This window comes from Centroberyx affinis, unplaced genomic scaffold (assembly GCF_046629955.1).
Source record: "Centroberyx affinis isolate AG114_WGS23_722 - 3 ecotype Tasmania unplaced genomic scaffold, CSIRO-AGI_Caff_v1 ptg000207l_1, whole genome shotgun sequence".
Taxonomy (NCBI): Eukaryota; Metazoa; Chordata; class Actinopteri; order Beryciformes; family Berycidae; genus Centroberyx; species Centroberyx affinis.
In genome coordinates, this window is record NW_027278899.1 from 47,169 (window position 1) to 60,365 (window position 13,197).

Genomic DNA, 13,197 nt, shown 5'->3' on the forward strand with positions numbered 1-13,197 from the left:
AATAGGAAGACAAACTGTTCTGGAATCAGCATTAGAGAGACAGAAGGGGCTTGGGGATTATTTTACAGCCTAAGGTAAAATGGACAAGGACCAATTTAAAATGAACTGGGATCAGTAGCACCCTTCTGCCTGCCAATATTTTGGTGTTTTTTTCTATTTGGTAATGGACTTTGTGTTGCAATGCTGCACTCTTGTGGCTTCAGAGAGAAATGGTCACTGTTCCTGGCTGTTGTATCGTTTGCCTGCATCGGCCTCTTGTTACTGTGAGTGTTTGTACGGTTTTTAAGATCTGTCCATTTTTTTAAAAAGAGGTGAACTCATGGTGACGTTTTTCTCAGGATTTGTAGCAAAAGTGCGGCGCCAAAAGGAGAGCGGTCTCCACGGTATGTGGCTGTTCCGCATCTACGTTCCACTCTTCGGCGTACAGTGACGAAGCAGCTGGCACAAACATCAACACTGGACCTGTTGTGTGTCTAGCGTGAACGTAAAAAAAAAAGATTGTTTTTCCTCAGTGGAATTCACGACATGGTCAATAACTTGACCCCATTGGACAACTTGATTTGAGAGCCCTTTCTATTGGAAATCGAAGAGTCTTTCAGCCCCCCCGTGTTTCCCGATGAACTCCTGACTAACACTTACACAACCCGGCAATCAAGCAATCAAGTGAGATGGAGAACGAGGTCACGCCATATATTCACAGTCACTCACCAAAAAGCAGAAAGCAACACTCTGTACATAAAGTGCAACGATGGTAGATGGAAAACCATACATTTGTACACAGTGCTATTGAAAGATTTTACTTTTGTATAAAGAATCTACTGGTACAAAGAAATAAGAGTCTTTGTGCAGCTGAGAAGTATATCAGATGTCATGGCTGTACAGTTTGTTTCGATGAGAGTGCATGTTCCCCGCCCTGATGTTAAAAAAACCAGCCGTCGCAAACTTCTGATTGACATATATGGAGGACATCACTCTCTTTTACACACACAGTTGTCTGACCCCCCAGCTGCTAGTTCACATGTGGCTGCTATCTCCTCCTATCTGTTGGTGTCTGTTCAATGTTTTGAATAAATCCATGGGATCACTGTGTCATGTTTATTTTTCTGCGTTGGTACGTGCGTGTGTGTGTGTGTGTGTATCTCATACAATATTTCTGTATGTGTACATCGTTCTCAGGATGAGTATGTTAGCTGAGTCCGTCCGGGCTTGTATCCTCCAGCAATGCGAGCCAGTTCTCTCTTGGTCTCCCAGCGCTGGATGGTGGAGGTCCATCTCTCCCGCTCTGCCTCTCCTTTGCTTGAAGCCTGCGAAGCCCAACAGGAATCAAACGGCATATTTATAATGCAACGTCAACAAACATTGCAAACCTGGATCAACCTTTGGACCTGGTGCATTAAAAGATGGAGGCGTCCTGCACTGACATAATTGGGTCCTCCTGACCCTTCCCATGGTGGGATATGTGCCCGGTATTTTCTTTGCTTCTTCTTCGGGTCTGTCCAAGATGTTGACGAAGAACGCTTTGCATTGTGGGATGGGTATGACAAGTTGGCAGTACTTTACTTGAAGTGCACTGATACATTACAAGAATATTAAAAGCCCATTACAAGCATAAACATTTCCTGCAATATAATCTTCGAATCTAATCTATAATCATCATACAAACATTAGAAAATTTCATTCAATTTAGTTTTACATCATTAATTATACAGTACAGATACCCCATGAATTGACATTGTGTTTACTATAGCATGCTCTAGTTATAATAATTACCATGTACTGACAATGTGTTTATAATGTGCTAATAATGCCTTATGATCACAACTTCAAGTAAAGTGTTACTGATAAGTCTGAAGGCTGCCATCTTCATACATTTGGGCCATTCCATCAATATTGATTTTGCTACAGTCCAGTTGTTTCTATTGTGCCTGATGGGGTAAATCAATGAACTCGCATCAAATTCTGTCCAGCTCTGAATCACTGCGATGTGTGTGGATGTACAGTAACAACGGTTGCCTGGAGGCGAACCCGCTTGTGCAGCACGGAGGCCTCCTCCCTGCAGCTCTGTGGGCTAATCCTGTTCTGATAACTTCTTTAGACTACTGGAGTGAAGCAACTCCATTATGGCTGCACTGTTGAGCCAGACAGAACGCACTGAGAATTCCCACTGAATTCAGTTTGCTGTAGTGCTGTAAAAGAACATCTTTTACAAACAAGGTTTTTCACGGTTGGTTAGTCTTTTTCTACAGGAGTTGAGCACATCAAGTTGGGTGAAAACCTCGCATCTCCAAATATCAACTTTTCAAGAACAAGAAAAAGCCTTGTTTTTAGTTTGATTAATGCATTTTTGAGGTAATCCAATGGGGTTTGAGAGGGTTTCTTAAATCCAAGAGGTCGGAGAAACTTCTCAGCCCACAGAGGAGCATGTAATCCTTTGAAGTGAAAACATGAAAATCACCAAAATTGGAGATATGAGGTTTTCACATAACAGCGATATTTATTCAAATTAAGCACTTTCAGCATGGTTATATACATCTACACTGTGACTCAAAAGCCGCATTTGTCCATTTTGCAGAGCTTAATAGAACCTATTAAGCATTCTGAACATGACTCTCTATCTAACAATCTACGCCAGATGCATTCGATTGGGAACATCAATAGCTCTGCTATGCAACTGAAAACATCCCCCGGTCTTATAAAACCTCACAAGGGACAAACATTTAGCCAGAAGTGCTTTTAGAGCTCAATGGCTCTCTGAAAGCCAGTGGGGACTTAAATATTTGATGAGATAATGACGGGCTTAAAGGCTTACTGCTACACATCAGAACAGGAGTTCCTCATAAATGAATGCCTGAACAGTTCTGAGCTAAACTGCTGAATATGTTTTACAGACTAGATCTATGCCTCAGTGTGCTTTCATTCACCGGGTTCAATGAACAAACTTCAGTGAATGAACAGTCTGCGTTATCAAAGTACAAACTGTAGCTTCACATGTACAAATGAAAGTCAATGGATAGGGCCATTTATGAGGAGTGGTGATGAGACCTGAGTCCTTACCTTTGTGTCATATTTGGCGGAAATGGAGGCGCCATCTTTACTGCTTCCTGGGGAGCGATCCCTGCTGTCTGATCCGTGTTTCCTCTCTCTCTGGCTGTCGAACTTGAACCGGTCGTGGGCCTCCTCTAAATTTACAGTGATCTAGAAAAGTGAAGGAGCAAAGACAAAAGAGTGGAATTAACAAGAGCCACGTCTATGTTGACTGGATAATAGGGGCAAAAAGTTAGATGGGACGGCAGGACAAATGAGTGAAGACAATGAGAATGACAATGAGCCAATTTTAATGTATGGACACGCAAGTTCACCTGCTGGGACTCCATCCTGGCCTCTTGGAGCTTACGGTCAGCTTCTTCTTTCTCCTGCAGCTTCCTGATGTTCTCCTCCAACCTCTGTCGAGAGCACAGTGCAATGACTGTCTATCAATACATCACATGTTTAATAAAAAAGATACAATTTCCAGAGATAGTGCAGAGTTTAAGCCCCTGTCCCTATTCTCTAGATTGTGTTAGGTGTAGTAACGCTACCTTGACTTTCTGGGAGTTGTCCAGAGTGTCTCTGTTCTCCAGTTGCTGCTTCAGCTGCCTCCTCTGCTCCCTTATACGAGTTTTCTGATTGGACACCAGCCTCTCCAGCTCCGACACCCGCTCCCGCAGCTCCCGGTTAGCCCTGGACAGGTCACCTGACCTGGCCGACGAACCTTCAAGAGACTGTCTCAGCTAGAGAAGGAAACACACAAAGGGAAATCATACATATAGGTGAGGACATCACAGTACACTTTGGGTTTGTTTGATCTTGTCCATTAGTTTGAAAATGCCCTCACAGCCTATACACTACAGCCTGCAGTCTTACTGGGCCGTACTACTAGATAGATAACAGCTGACTGGATGATGATCTCATGTTGTACCTCTGAGATTTCTCGATGCAATGCCCTCATGGAAGATTTGTCGTCTTTGCTAGTTTGATGCTTTAGAGAGTCGAGCTCTTTGGATAAATAACCAATCTTTGTCTGCGCGTCGTGCAGCTCCTCATCTCTGCAACACATGGTGAGGGCACACAGAGAGGTCAGAAACACATGCAAATACATGCATACATGAGAGCTTATTGACACACACACACACACACACACACACACGTACTGTTACCTCAGTGTGATGGTGACCTGGTGCTGGTCTCTGTCCTGCTCCAGTTTAGTCTGTAGACTGCTGTTGGTCAACACAGCCTGCTCCAAACTCTTGGCTAGCCTCTTGTTGTCCACCTTGGCTGTGTCCAAGGCCTTCTGCAAAGAGTCCAGCTGGAGGGTTCACACACACACACACACACACACACACACACAGACGCACACACAGACGCACACACAAACACCTTGGTCGGAAACTGAGGTGATTTCTCTGTTATTTTTGTATTGTATCATATCATATTTTGTTTAATCATTATTGTTTACGAATCAAATACTCAAAACACACAATTTGAAAGGCAAAGAGATGCACTGCCAGGATTAGTAACAGTAATCTCTAGGGACAGACCAATATACGGGGTCGATATTGCCCTTTTATAAAAAATCAGATATCGGCCAGTCAGTGTTGTCCACCTCTGATATGATAGATATTATTATAGATTATCCTATCTGATCTTCCAAGTTCAAACTAGCCATACTAGCCTATAGCTAGCTAGGTAAACTAGTTAGCTAGCTGCTGACCTTCCAGCATCATGAATGCCATGGGAGGGAATGAATGAATGAAAAAAAAAAGTCATTGCCATTTATATTTTTATTTATATTATGAACAGAGTTCCTTCTTTCCCATTCAACTTTGCCAGTTTGCTAACTGGCGCTCTGAACAACTGTGGCTCTTTGGCTCTGCCCACAGAGGTTTAACTCAACCAATGAGTTTATAATGCTAAACTTACAGATTTGTTGTTCTTGGAGTGAGTAGATGTGAGGAGCTCCTGGAGTTTGTCCACCTCTGTCTGGTGCTTCCGGATCTCTCTCTGAGCCCGCAGCCTGGTACAGAGAGAGGAAATGCATGACATGACATGACATTATTCAGTATAACATGATCCCAATCTGCACATTCTATACATGTACTATCAATAGATCTATATGTATACATCTGCAAATTGAATATGCTGTACATGACAAGGTGTATAGTTACATGTGTATAGTATACAACAGTTATCTGTTTGCCTTGACACTTTGTACATATGTATGGCCTTCTGGCAATGTGAATACAATGCTTGATTTCTTCATATTCTCATATTCTTCTAATTTTCACATATTTTATATATATCTTTATATTTTTTATATTTTTTCATTATTTCATACTGCATATACTTTGTTTTTCCTATCGTAGATATTCTCATTCATTTTGCTTTGGTGGAGTATGTTGTAATATTATCATTTTGCACACACTCAATGTTGGAATTCATATTTTTTTCTGTCATGCATTTCATACTTCATATGTTACTGGCACACTGAAATTGTCAGTTTAATACCCCTCATTTGCAATATCCTTATTTATATTCTATTTTCCTTCCTTCCTACTTTTGTTGCGGCAACAATTACATTTTCCTTCGGGATCACTTAAAGTTTCATCAAATCTCATTGTACAACATCGCCCATATGCGCCCATACACAATCACACAAACGGCAACACACACTTAACACAAAGTGTATACACCTGCAGCAACAGGCACGTTACATTTACTGATACATCTCCATCACACACACATACGCACACTTCCCACTAAACCCCGTCCAGCTCTGACCTGTCCTTCTTGAGCGTGGCCAGCTGCTGCTCCTGCCCCCCCAGCTCCTGCTGCAGGCTCTGGCTGTTCAGCTGGAGTCTGCTGTGGGAGGCCAGGATGTTTTCCAGAGTCTGAGAGACAACACTCGCTCCAGGACCGCAGACACCCTGCCAGGCCTCCAGCTCACTTAACTAATACACAAGACAAAGTGACATGAGTGCTGACTGTGTCTTGATTAGGGGTTAGTGAGGTGGGGGGGAGAGGGAAAGAGGTGGGAGAAAGTCAAGTGGGAGAGAAATACTAGGGATGTGTTTGTCCTCTGCTGTGCACTGTAGCAGACTGGGTTTGTGTGGACTATATATGTATTGGGGTTTCTGTTTTCCAATACTTTTTGGGATGAAAATGGTCAAATTTAAAGATATTGAATATTGGCACAAAATGCTGGCTATTGGTATTGGCCTTCATAACCCATATCAGTCGAACCCTAGTCTCAATTCACCAATTAAGTTATTTTAATATGGACACAGACAGGGTATTGAAAGTCCAGGTGTTGGTAATAAAGTTAATACCTAACCACCATGTATCTGAATGTATTTTAGAGTCATGAGTCCTTACTGGAGACATGTAGTGTTCTGCTTGTGCCAATCATCAAAACAACAAAATCACATTCCTCATATTTCGTTGTTTATGAAAGGCAGATGTCAAAGAGAAAGCACCAGTTCTGTGCTTGCAATCATACTGGAGTGCTTTTACATTTCATTAAGATACATGATACTTTTGTCACATACTGTGCCAAAGGTACAGCTTGCTCCAAAAGACAAATCTAAAGAATAAATTCTATCACATAATAAAAGCCAACATGTGACTCATAGTACTTAAGAAAAAGCTAAAAACTGTCATTCATTCATCTCTGACCTTGTCCTTTTTGTGTTGAGAGAGACCTGCTGCTTCAGCCTCCTTTAAAGCTTTCAACTCCTCCTGCAGCTCATCCACTCTGGTCTGAAATCAAAGTTTAGACAGAAAAATGAAAGAAAATGAAAAAACTAGGCAAGGCCACTTTTGTGTGTGTTTATGTGTGTGTGTGTGTCTGTGTGTTGTACCTGCAGTTTGCCTTTCTCATAGGCCAGCTTGTTCTTGCTGTCAGTTAGTTCCTTCAGCATCTGATCCACCTGCTGCCCTGCATGCTACATACATACACACAATGGGGAAAGAAAGTCCACAAGTAGAGAAAAACTAGATTGCACCAAATTATTAAGTAAAGAGAAGGAGACACACAATGACAAAGAGAAGGTGATGATGTTGGTTATGATGATGATGATGATGATGATGATGATGATGATGATGAGCTGTCTCTCACCTGTTGCTGCTCTATGGTGACCATCTTTCCCATGAGCCTCCTGTTCTCCTCCTCCTGCCTCTGTAAGGCTGAGCTCAGAGATCCCGCCTCCCGCTGTCAATCACAGGCAACAGGCCAACACAATGGACAGATGTCAGTACTACAGTATTAACATTGGTCAGTATGCTGAGAATAATTGAACTGATAGCAGTTAATAATGCAACTACTGAGAACATGCTAATATTATATGAAAACTGTGCAACAGGGTTTGGGTGATAAGGGTTTTTGAAGGCTGATACCAATACCGATATTTTTTGGATCGAAGCTGCCATTCATATTTTGTGAAAATATTAAATATCTTTAAATTTGACCATTTTCATGTCAAACATTTTCAAGTATTCAGTGTTTTCACCAGAATTTTATTCTTGTCAGGGTGGAAAATCCTCTGAAACATTTAGACCATCATGGGACACTAAAACACAATACTGTCCTTTTATTAAACCGACATATCTAAGAGGTGGAATGATATTTGTCTAATCCTACCTTGGCTTCGCTGAGCTGGATCTCCAGAGCGCTCCTCTCACCCTCTAACTTGGTGACAACCAGGCATAACTGGTGGCCAAAGACAAAAGGATTTATTGGGGGACATGAACGGAGGGACTGTTTCTACGCACAAAGCACTCTCCTACACACAGAAATGATTCCAACGCTGTGTTTTCCATGTGTTGAGTATAATAGTCCCGTACCTCATTTTTGGAGCCCTGGCGGTCTCTCCTCGCCGCCTCCTCCTCTGTTTTGGCCGTGCTCAGCTCCCCCCGCAGCCTCTCGATGGTACGCTCCAGCAGCTCCTTCTGAGTGACAGCCGTCTCCTGGGCGATGGAGGAGCTCTGCAGGAGCTGAGCGTGCTCCACCTTCAGCTTCTCCCTGCAGACACACACACACACACACACACACACACACAAGTTTTCACACATAAAGGAGCATCCTAAAGCTTTTCACTAGGGTCAGGTCGCCAGTACCGCTATCTTTGGATTGATGCTGCTGATAGCCAATATTTTGTGCCAATATTGCATATGGTTACATTTTCATGTCCAAAAATTCCAAATAAATTCCAAATATTCAGTGTTTCTGGTAGAATTTGGGTGGAAAAGCCTCTAAAACAGCATTCAGACCATCATGGGACACTAAAACTATCCAATGAAAGCCAGACAATTGAAATTCTTTTAGCTGGGTTAGCAACTCCTTCAGGGGAGTCTTGCTGTAAATCGAAATATTTTTGTACACTGACACTGAAATATTTGTGAAATTCAAAAGATGATTCTTTCATGTATATCATCTCAAATTTATACACTAATGCTAATTGCCATTGCTGCTTTCATTTGCATGCATCAAGATAAGATGAGAGAAAGAACATTTTATGATTTGTCATTTAGCAGCAGCAAATAGTAAAGAAAAATAGAATGAGTGTGAGGTTTGAGGATGAACTGTAAAAAGCCGTTCAGAGACTCACAGCTCCATCTGCAGGCTGACTTTGTCTGACAGCGCCACCTGCAGCTCAGCCTGGATGCTGCGTCTGGCTGCTTCTAGCAGCAGGTCCTGCTCCTGCAGTTGCTTCACCACACGACTCCTCTCAGCCTGAAGGAGACACAGAGGCACAGGGTCGTGTTGTCTGTGAGTGTGTGTGTGTGTGTGTGTGTGTGTGTGTGTGTGTGTGTGTGTGTGTGGTTGTATACCTTTAAGCTGGTCTGATGTTCAGACTGTTGCTTTGCATTCTCCGCTGTGCGTGAGCGCAGGGCAGAACTCAGCTGGGAACACTGACTCTCCAGCTGATTATTCAGAACCTGTTTATAACAATTTAAGGATGAAGAAGGGTGTTAGACATCAGTACAGTGCATCACTATTGCATTACACTTGATCAAGGATGTGATCAGGAAGGCAACAAAACAAAACAAAAAAAACAGGAAATGCTATTAGAATAGCAGGAAAATAAGAAACAGGTTTCCTATTATACATAATTTTGCTCTGCAGGGCATAGCAACATTTCCAAAACTAACATTTGTAGGTGTCCATGTTCAAATGTCATTTTTATGTTAAATATCTACTGATTGACTACAACCATCTCTGGTTACTTATTTAATTGGGACATGCGTTACTATTAATTGAAAAGTAACTACATCCAGTAGCAGCCTGGACTGACATTAATCTGAATAGTGTAAAAAAAATAATAAAAATGACATCATCAAAACAATTAGGTTATTAGGTGGTTTTTCATAACTTTTGCAGGGCTGGAAAACTTTTGACATTTCTAGGTTTTCCAGGACTGCAGTGAAGCCTGCAGGAATCTCCATAGATAATGGAAGTAAGTGAACTGTCTAAAATGGTTGAATTGAAGAAAAAACCTTCATGACAGACAAATTCCTGCCTGATGAAGACAGACAACTGACCTGGACTTTGTCTGCCGCCGCTCTCAGCTCCCCGCCTTCTTTCAGCAGTTTACTGTTCTCCGTCTGCTGCTTCTGAAGAGCCAGACGAACACTCTGAACAGAACACACACACACAATATTCACCCACACAAACACTGGATAATCACACACATTATAGGTGAGAATCATTCACTGATCTCTCTCTCTCCACTTACTTTCAGTTCTGCTTTCAACTCGGACACGAGGGAGTCCTTCACCTCTGTGAAGAGCAGTTGGAAAACACCAATTCAGCGTCTACACATACTGTACAGCATTGGGAAATAGTAAGAAAGTAAACTATATTTGGAGAGCACCTTACTGGACTTACAATCACAAAGTGCTTGACATTAAAAACAAATATAAAACAGATAAATACATGACACAAAATGTAGTCCTTACGGAAGATACATCACAGCAGTGAGGAGTGAGGAGTAACTGTTTGAATTTTGAAGACTTCAAAAACCCAGAAATCCTGTAACGTGACATCAGTAAACTAAATGTCTTGGGATGGAGGTGGTGAAGAGGTTCAGCCATCATTTGAGTCCAGTTCTCTCTGGACAGAGCGCTCACTCACTGCTGTTTAGGAGACAGTTTTGGATTTCACTTTTAAGTTTAGATTTCTGTGCATGAAGAACATTTCCCACCAGTTTACATACAGACACCAGAATTTCATTTGGGCAAATGGGGAGAATCTACGGTGACACTCTTCTCTGTTGCTGCACATCGTGATTTAGACCGATAAGACGGGTGGATTTTTACATAAAAGTCTTGTCTAGTGCAGCTTTGAGGTTGGATCTTGGAATAGCCAAAAGGCCCTGTGCAGAGGACCTGAGTGAGAACACAACAACTCAGGAACATAAGTCAAAGCCTGACCATGCAAAGCCTTGTAAGTGATCAGATGAATTTTGAAATCAATTCTATGACTTGACTGGCAGCCAAAGAGTGGAAGCCAGTATTGGAACAGTGTCGGATCTAAAACTAGTTCTTCAAAAGCCTCGCAGCAGCATTCTGCATCGACTTCGTATCCCACAATACACCTGACCTGTCTGTTCTTTGAGCTGCTGACAGCGCTCCAGCAGCCTCCTGGCTTTGTCCTGTTCTTCCTCCAGTCTCTGCCGGCCGGTCTGGACCTCCGAGTGCAAGGCCCGGCAGTCCGACTGCACCAGCTGGGCCTGGGACACCAGAAGCGCAGAGGGTGTCAGCTACCATTCGGATATTTTTCCTCCTTCCCTGAGCTTTCTTCAGACGTACCTGTCTCCTCTCCATCTCCACCGCTGTCTCCATCTCCTCAACGCGCTGGAGAAGCTCGCTGTGGGATTTCATGGCCTCAAAGGAGCGGGCGGACTCCTGGCTCATCTGCTCTTTCATCTGACCAATGGAAAGGCATCGTTCAGACAGTTCATCATCAGTGGCTCAGAGTTTAAAGAGTTAGTGTTAGACAGAGCAGGATGAGGCAGGATAAGGCTGAATAAAGCAAAGGAATCAGTCAGTCACCTCCATCAGCTTCTCACTCATCTGCACTTTGACAATCTTCAGCTCCTCAGCAGCCAAAGCCACATCCATCTGCCACCAGACACAAATAATAATAATCACAAAACCATGAATATGATTACCACTACAGTGCTCACTGTATCCCCTGCCTCAGCTGGGCACCATCTTGAAAATGAAAAAGTTGAATTGGGAAAGCCAATAAGTGCCGCTGAGCACACCAGTGATTTCCATGGTATGATTACTGAGAATCAAAGATCCAAAATATAAAAATAACAGAAAACATTTTTGTATTTACAATCAAATGATTTGAAGAGTTGAATCTTTGATTTGGTTCATTTTGGGCTTTCCTACTTCAGAATGAACACATTCATTTCTTGATATTTCATTCAATTTTGAGCTTAGAACTTTTGGAGTCTCTGTCAAAACGGTAGTATCTGTACAAGATACTGATTGTATGGCAGACGTTCATTTTGTAATGCATAATTTGTCATGAGAGCTGGAAGCTATAATCTATCGACCTCTACTGGTAACCCGTAGCAATTACAACAACTTATCTCCAGCCAGAAAGTGAGTTTTGAAAGCCACAAATCTGAGGAAGTAATAGTTGAAGTCAGTGGTACTGATAAGCAGATGGGGCAGTAAAAATCTTCCTTATTTGCCCCTTTAATATCGATATTAGTACCTTGGCAGCAGCAGCCTCCTCCAGTGCCTCCCCCAGCCTCTGCAGCTCTGTGCGGGCCTCGTCTCTCTCCTGGCAGGCCCGGTGCAGCTGGTCCCTCAGCTTCATCACCTCCCTCCTGGAGGCCCGGTGCTCCTCCTCGCTCCCCTGCTGCAGCGCTGCCAGCTGCCGCTCAAGACGAGCTGCAGAGATGGAAAAATTATAAAAACAAAGGAACAACCGGTATCAGCATTTTAGAGCCTCAAAGCTAGGATTTCTGCCTCACTGCTGTCTCTCAGTCAGCTAAGCAGCAAGTCTTTTACATACAGTACAGCATGTGGTACACGCTGGGCCATTCTCTGGTATGTTTGAATATATTTGATATAACGCATGCCTAAGCACTTTCTGTAGACCTGCTGCTTTCATCATTCTTCTTATTTGAAATAGGTTGCATATATCTTGATATTTGTCATTTGCACTGATTTCATACTACATTGTATAACGAATTTGGTGTATATTTTCATGTTGCACATACCTTTCATTCATTTTTGATGATTCTATGATTTTGCACACCCTTATAATGCTGCAGTCCATTTCCCCCATATTCACATATTTCTACTAAATATATTCTAGTGTAAATATCAGTTGTGTTATGTTTAAATAGCCCTCGTTTTCTCTGTTCTTATTTAGATTCCATTTGTCTCAGCTGTCTCCTGTTAGTAGTTGCTGCTGATCCCCACAGTGATCATTAAAGTTTCATCCTATCTTATTTAGTTAACAGTTTTACATATCAGCCATTACCTGTGTGAGGGGGATCCAGCTCTCTCTCAGTCTCCAAGCGGAAAGTGGTGAGTTTGAGGGTCTGCAGCAGACTCTCCATGCGACACACCCGGCTCACCAGAGAGTCGCACTGTCGCCACAGCGTGCTCTCGCCCCCGGCTTCACCCCCCAGGGCCCGGCGCATGTTCAGGGGGCTTACAGGCTGTCGGGCGGGGTCCCTTTTCTCCACGGGCTGCAGCAGCTGGTCCCTGGAAACTCCCAGTGAGCCCATGTCTCGGATTAGAGCTTCAGCCTGCTCCTCGGCCACCAAGAGGCGCTGGTGCAGAAGGGACAAGGCCTCTGGGGCCGTGGCCCCCACACTGAGGGGAGGGATGGCTGAGCGAGACATCGCTGAACAGGGGGGTTCAGAGTGTAACTGCCCCAGACAGTGTAAAACTGCTTGTGCCTACTCCTCTCTTATTAAGCTGCTACCATGCTGACATTTTAAACGTCCTGGCAAATATAAAACAAGCAAAAAACACAAACTTGTTCAGTCAGATGAATAGCAAGATATTGTTTGTTTCAGGTTAACCTGATAGCTGAAAATGTCACTTATTACAGTTCTAACGTTAGCGTGCTATTCTCGTGCATGTAGAATACATCACCCCAAATTCAATTCAAATTCTACTGTTGTT

At 42.9% G+C, this 13,197-nt stretch overlaps 1 protein-coding gene across 1 annotated transcript; it reads right to left on the bottom strand.

Annotated features, from left to right (window-relative positions):
• Positions 1-1,172: 1,172 nt before the first annotated feature.
• On the bottom strand, positions 1,173-12,911 carry ccdc150 (coiled-coil domain containing 150). Its single transcript, XM_071539796.1, has 22 exons — positions 12,545-12,911; positions 11,768-11,946; positions 11,089-11,157; positions 10,846-10,962; positions 10,637-10,766; positions 9,771-9,814; positions 9,577-9,669; positions 8,866-8,973; positions 8,643-8,767; positions 7,879-8,056; positions 7,676-7,744; positions 7,154-7,246; positions 6,897-6,980; positions 6,712-6,795; positions 5,818-5,987; positions 4,960-5,053; positions 4,197-4,345; positions 3,959-4,085; positions 3,579-3,770; positions 3,360-3,443; positions 3,055-3,195; positions 1,173-1,304 (listed from the first exon to the last, which is right to left on the bottom strand). Exons 1-22 carry the CDS (start codon positions 12,909-12,911, stop codon positions 1,173-1,175), a joined length of 2,829 nt encoding a protein of 942 aa, XP_071395897.1.
• Positions 12,912-13,197: the final 286 nt, after the last annotated feature.

Coding starts and splice junctions, on each gene's coding strand:
- ccdc150 (XM_071539796.1), bottom strand. CDS start 12,911: ATGTCTCGCTCAGCCATCCCTCCCCTCAGTGTGGGGGCCACGGCCCCA. Junction 8,974..9,576: donor CGGCGGCAGACAAAGTCCAG/GTCAGTTGTCTG, acceptor TGTTATAAACAG/GTTCTGAATAATCAGCTGGA. Junction 4,086..4,196: donor CAGGTCACCATCACACTGAG/GTAACAGTACGT, acceptor CATGTGTTGCAG/AGATGAGGAGCTGCACGACG.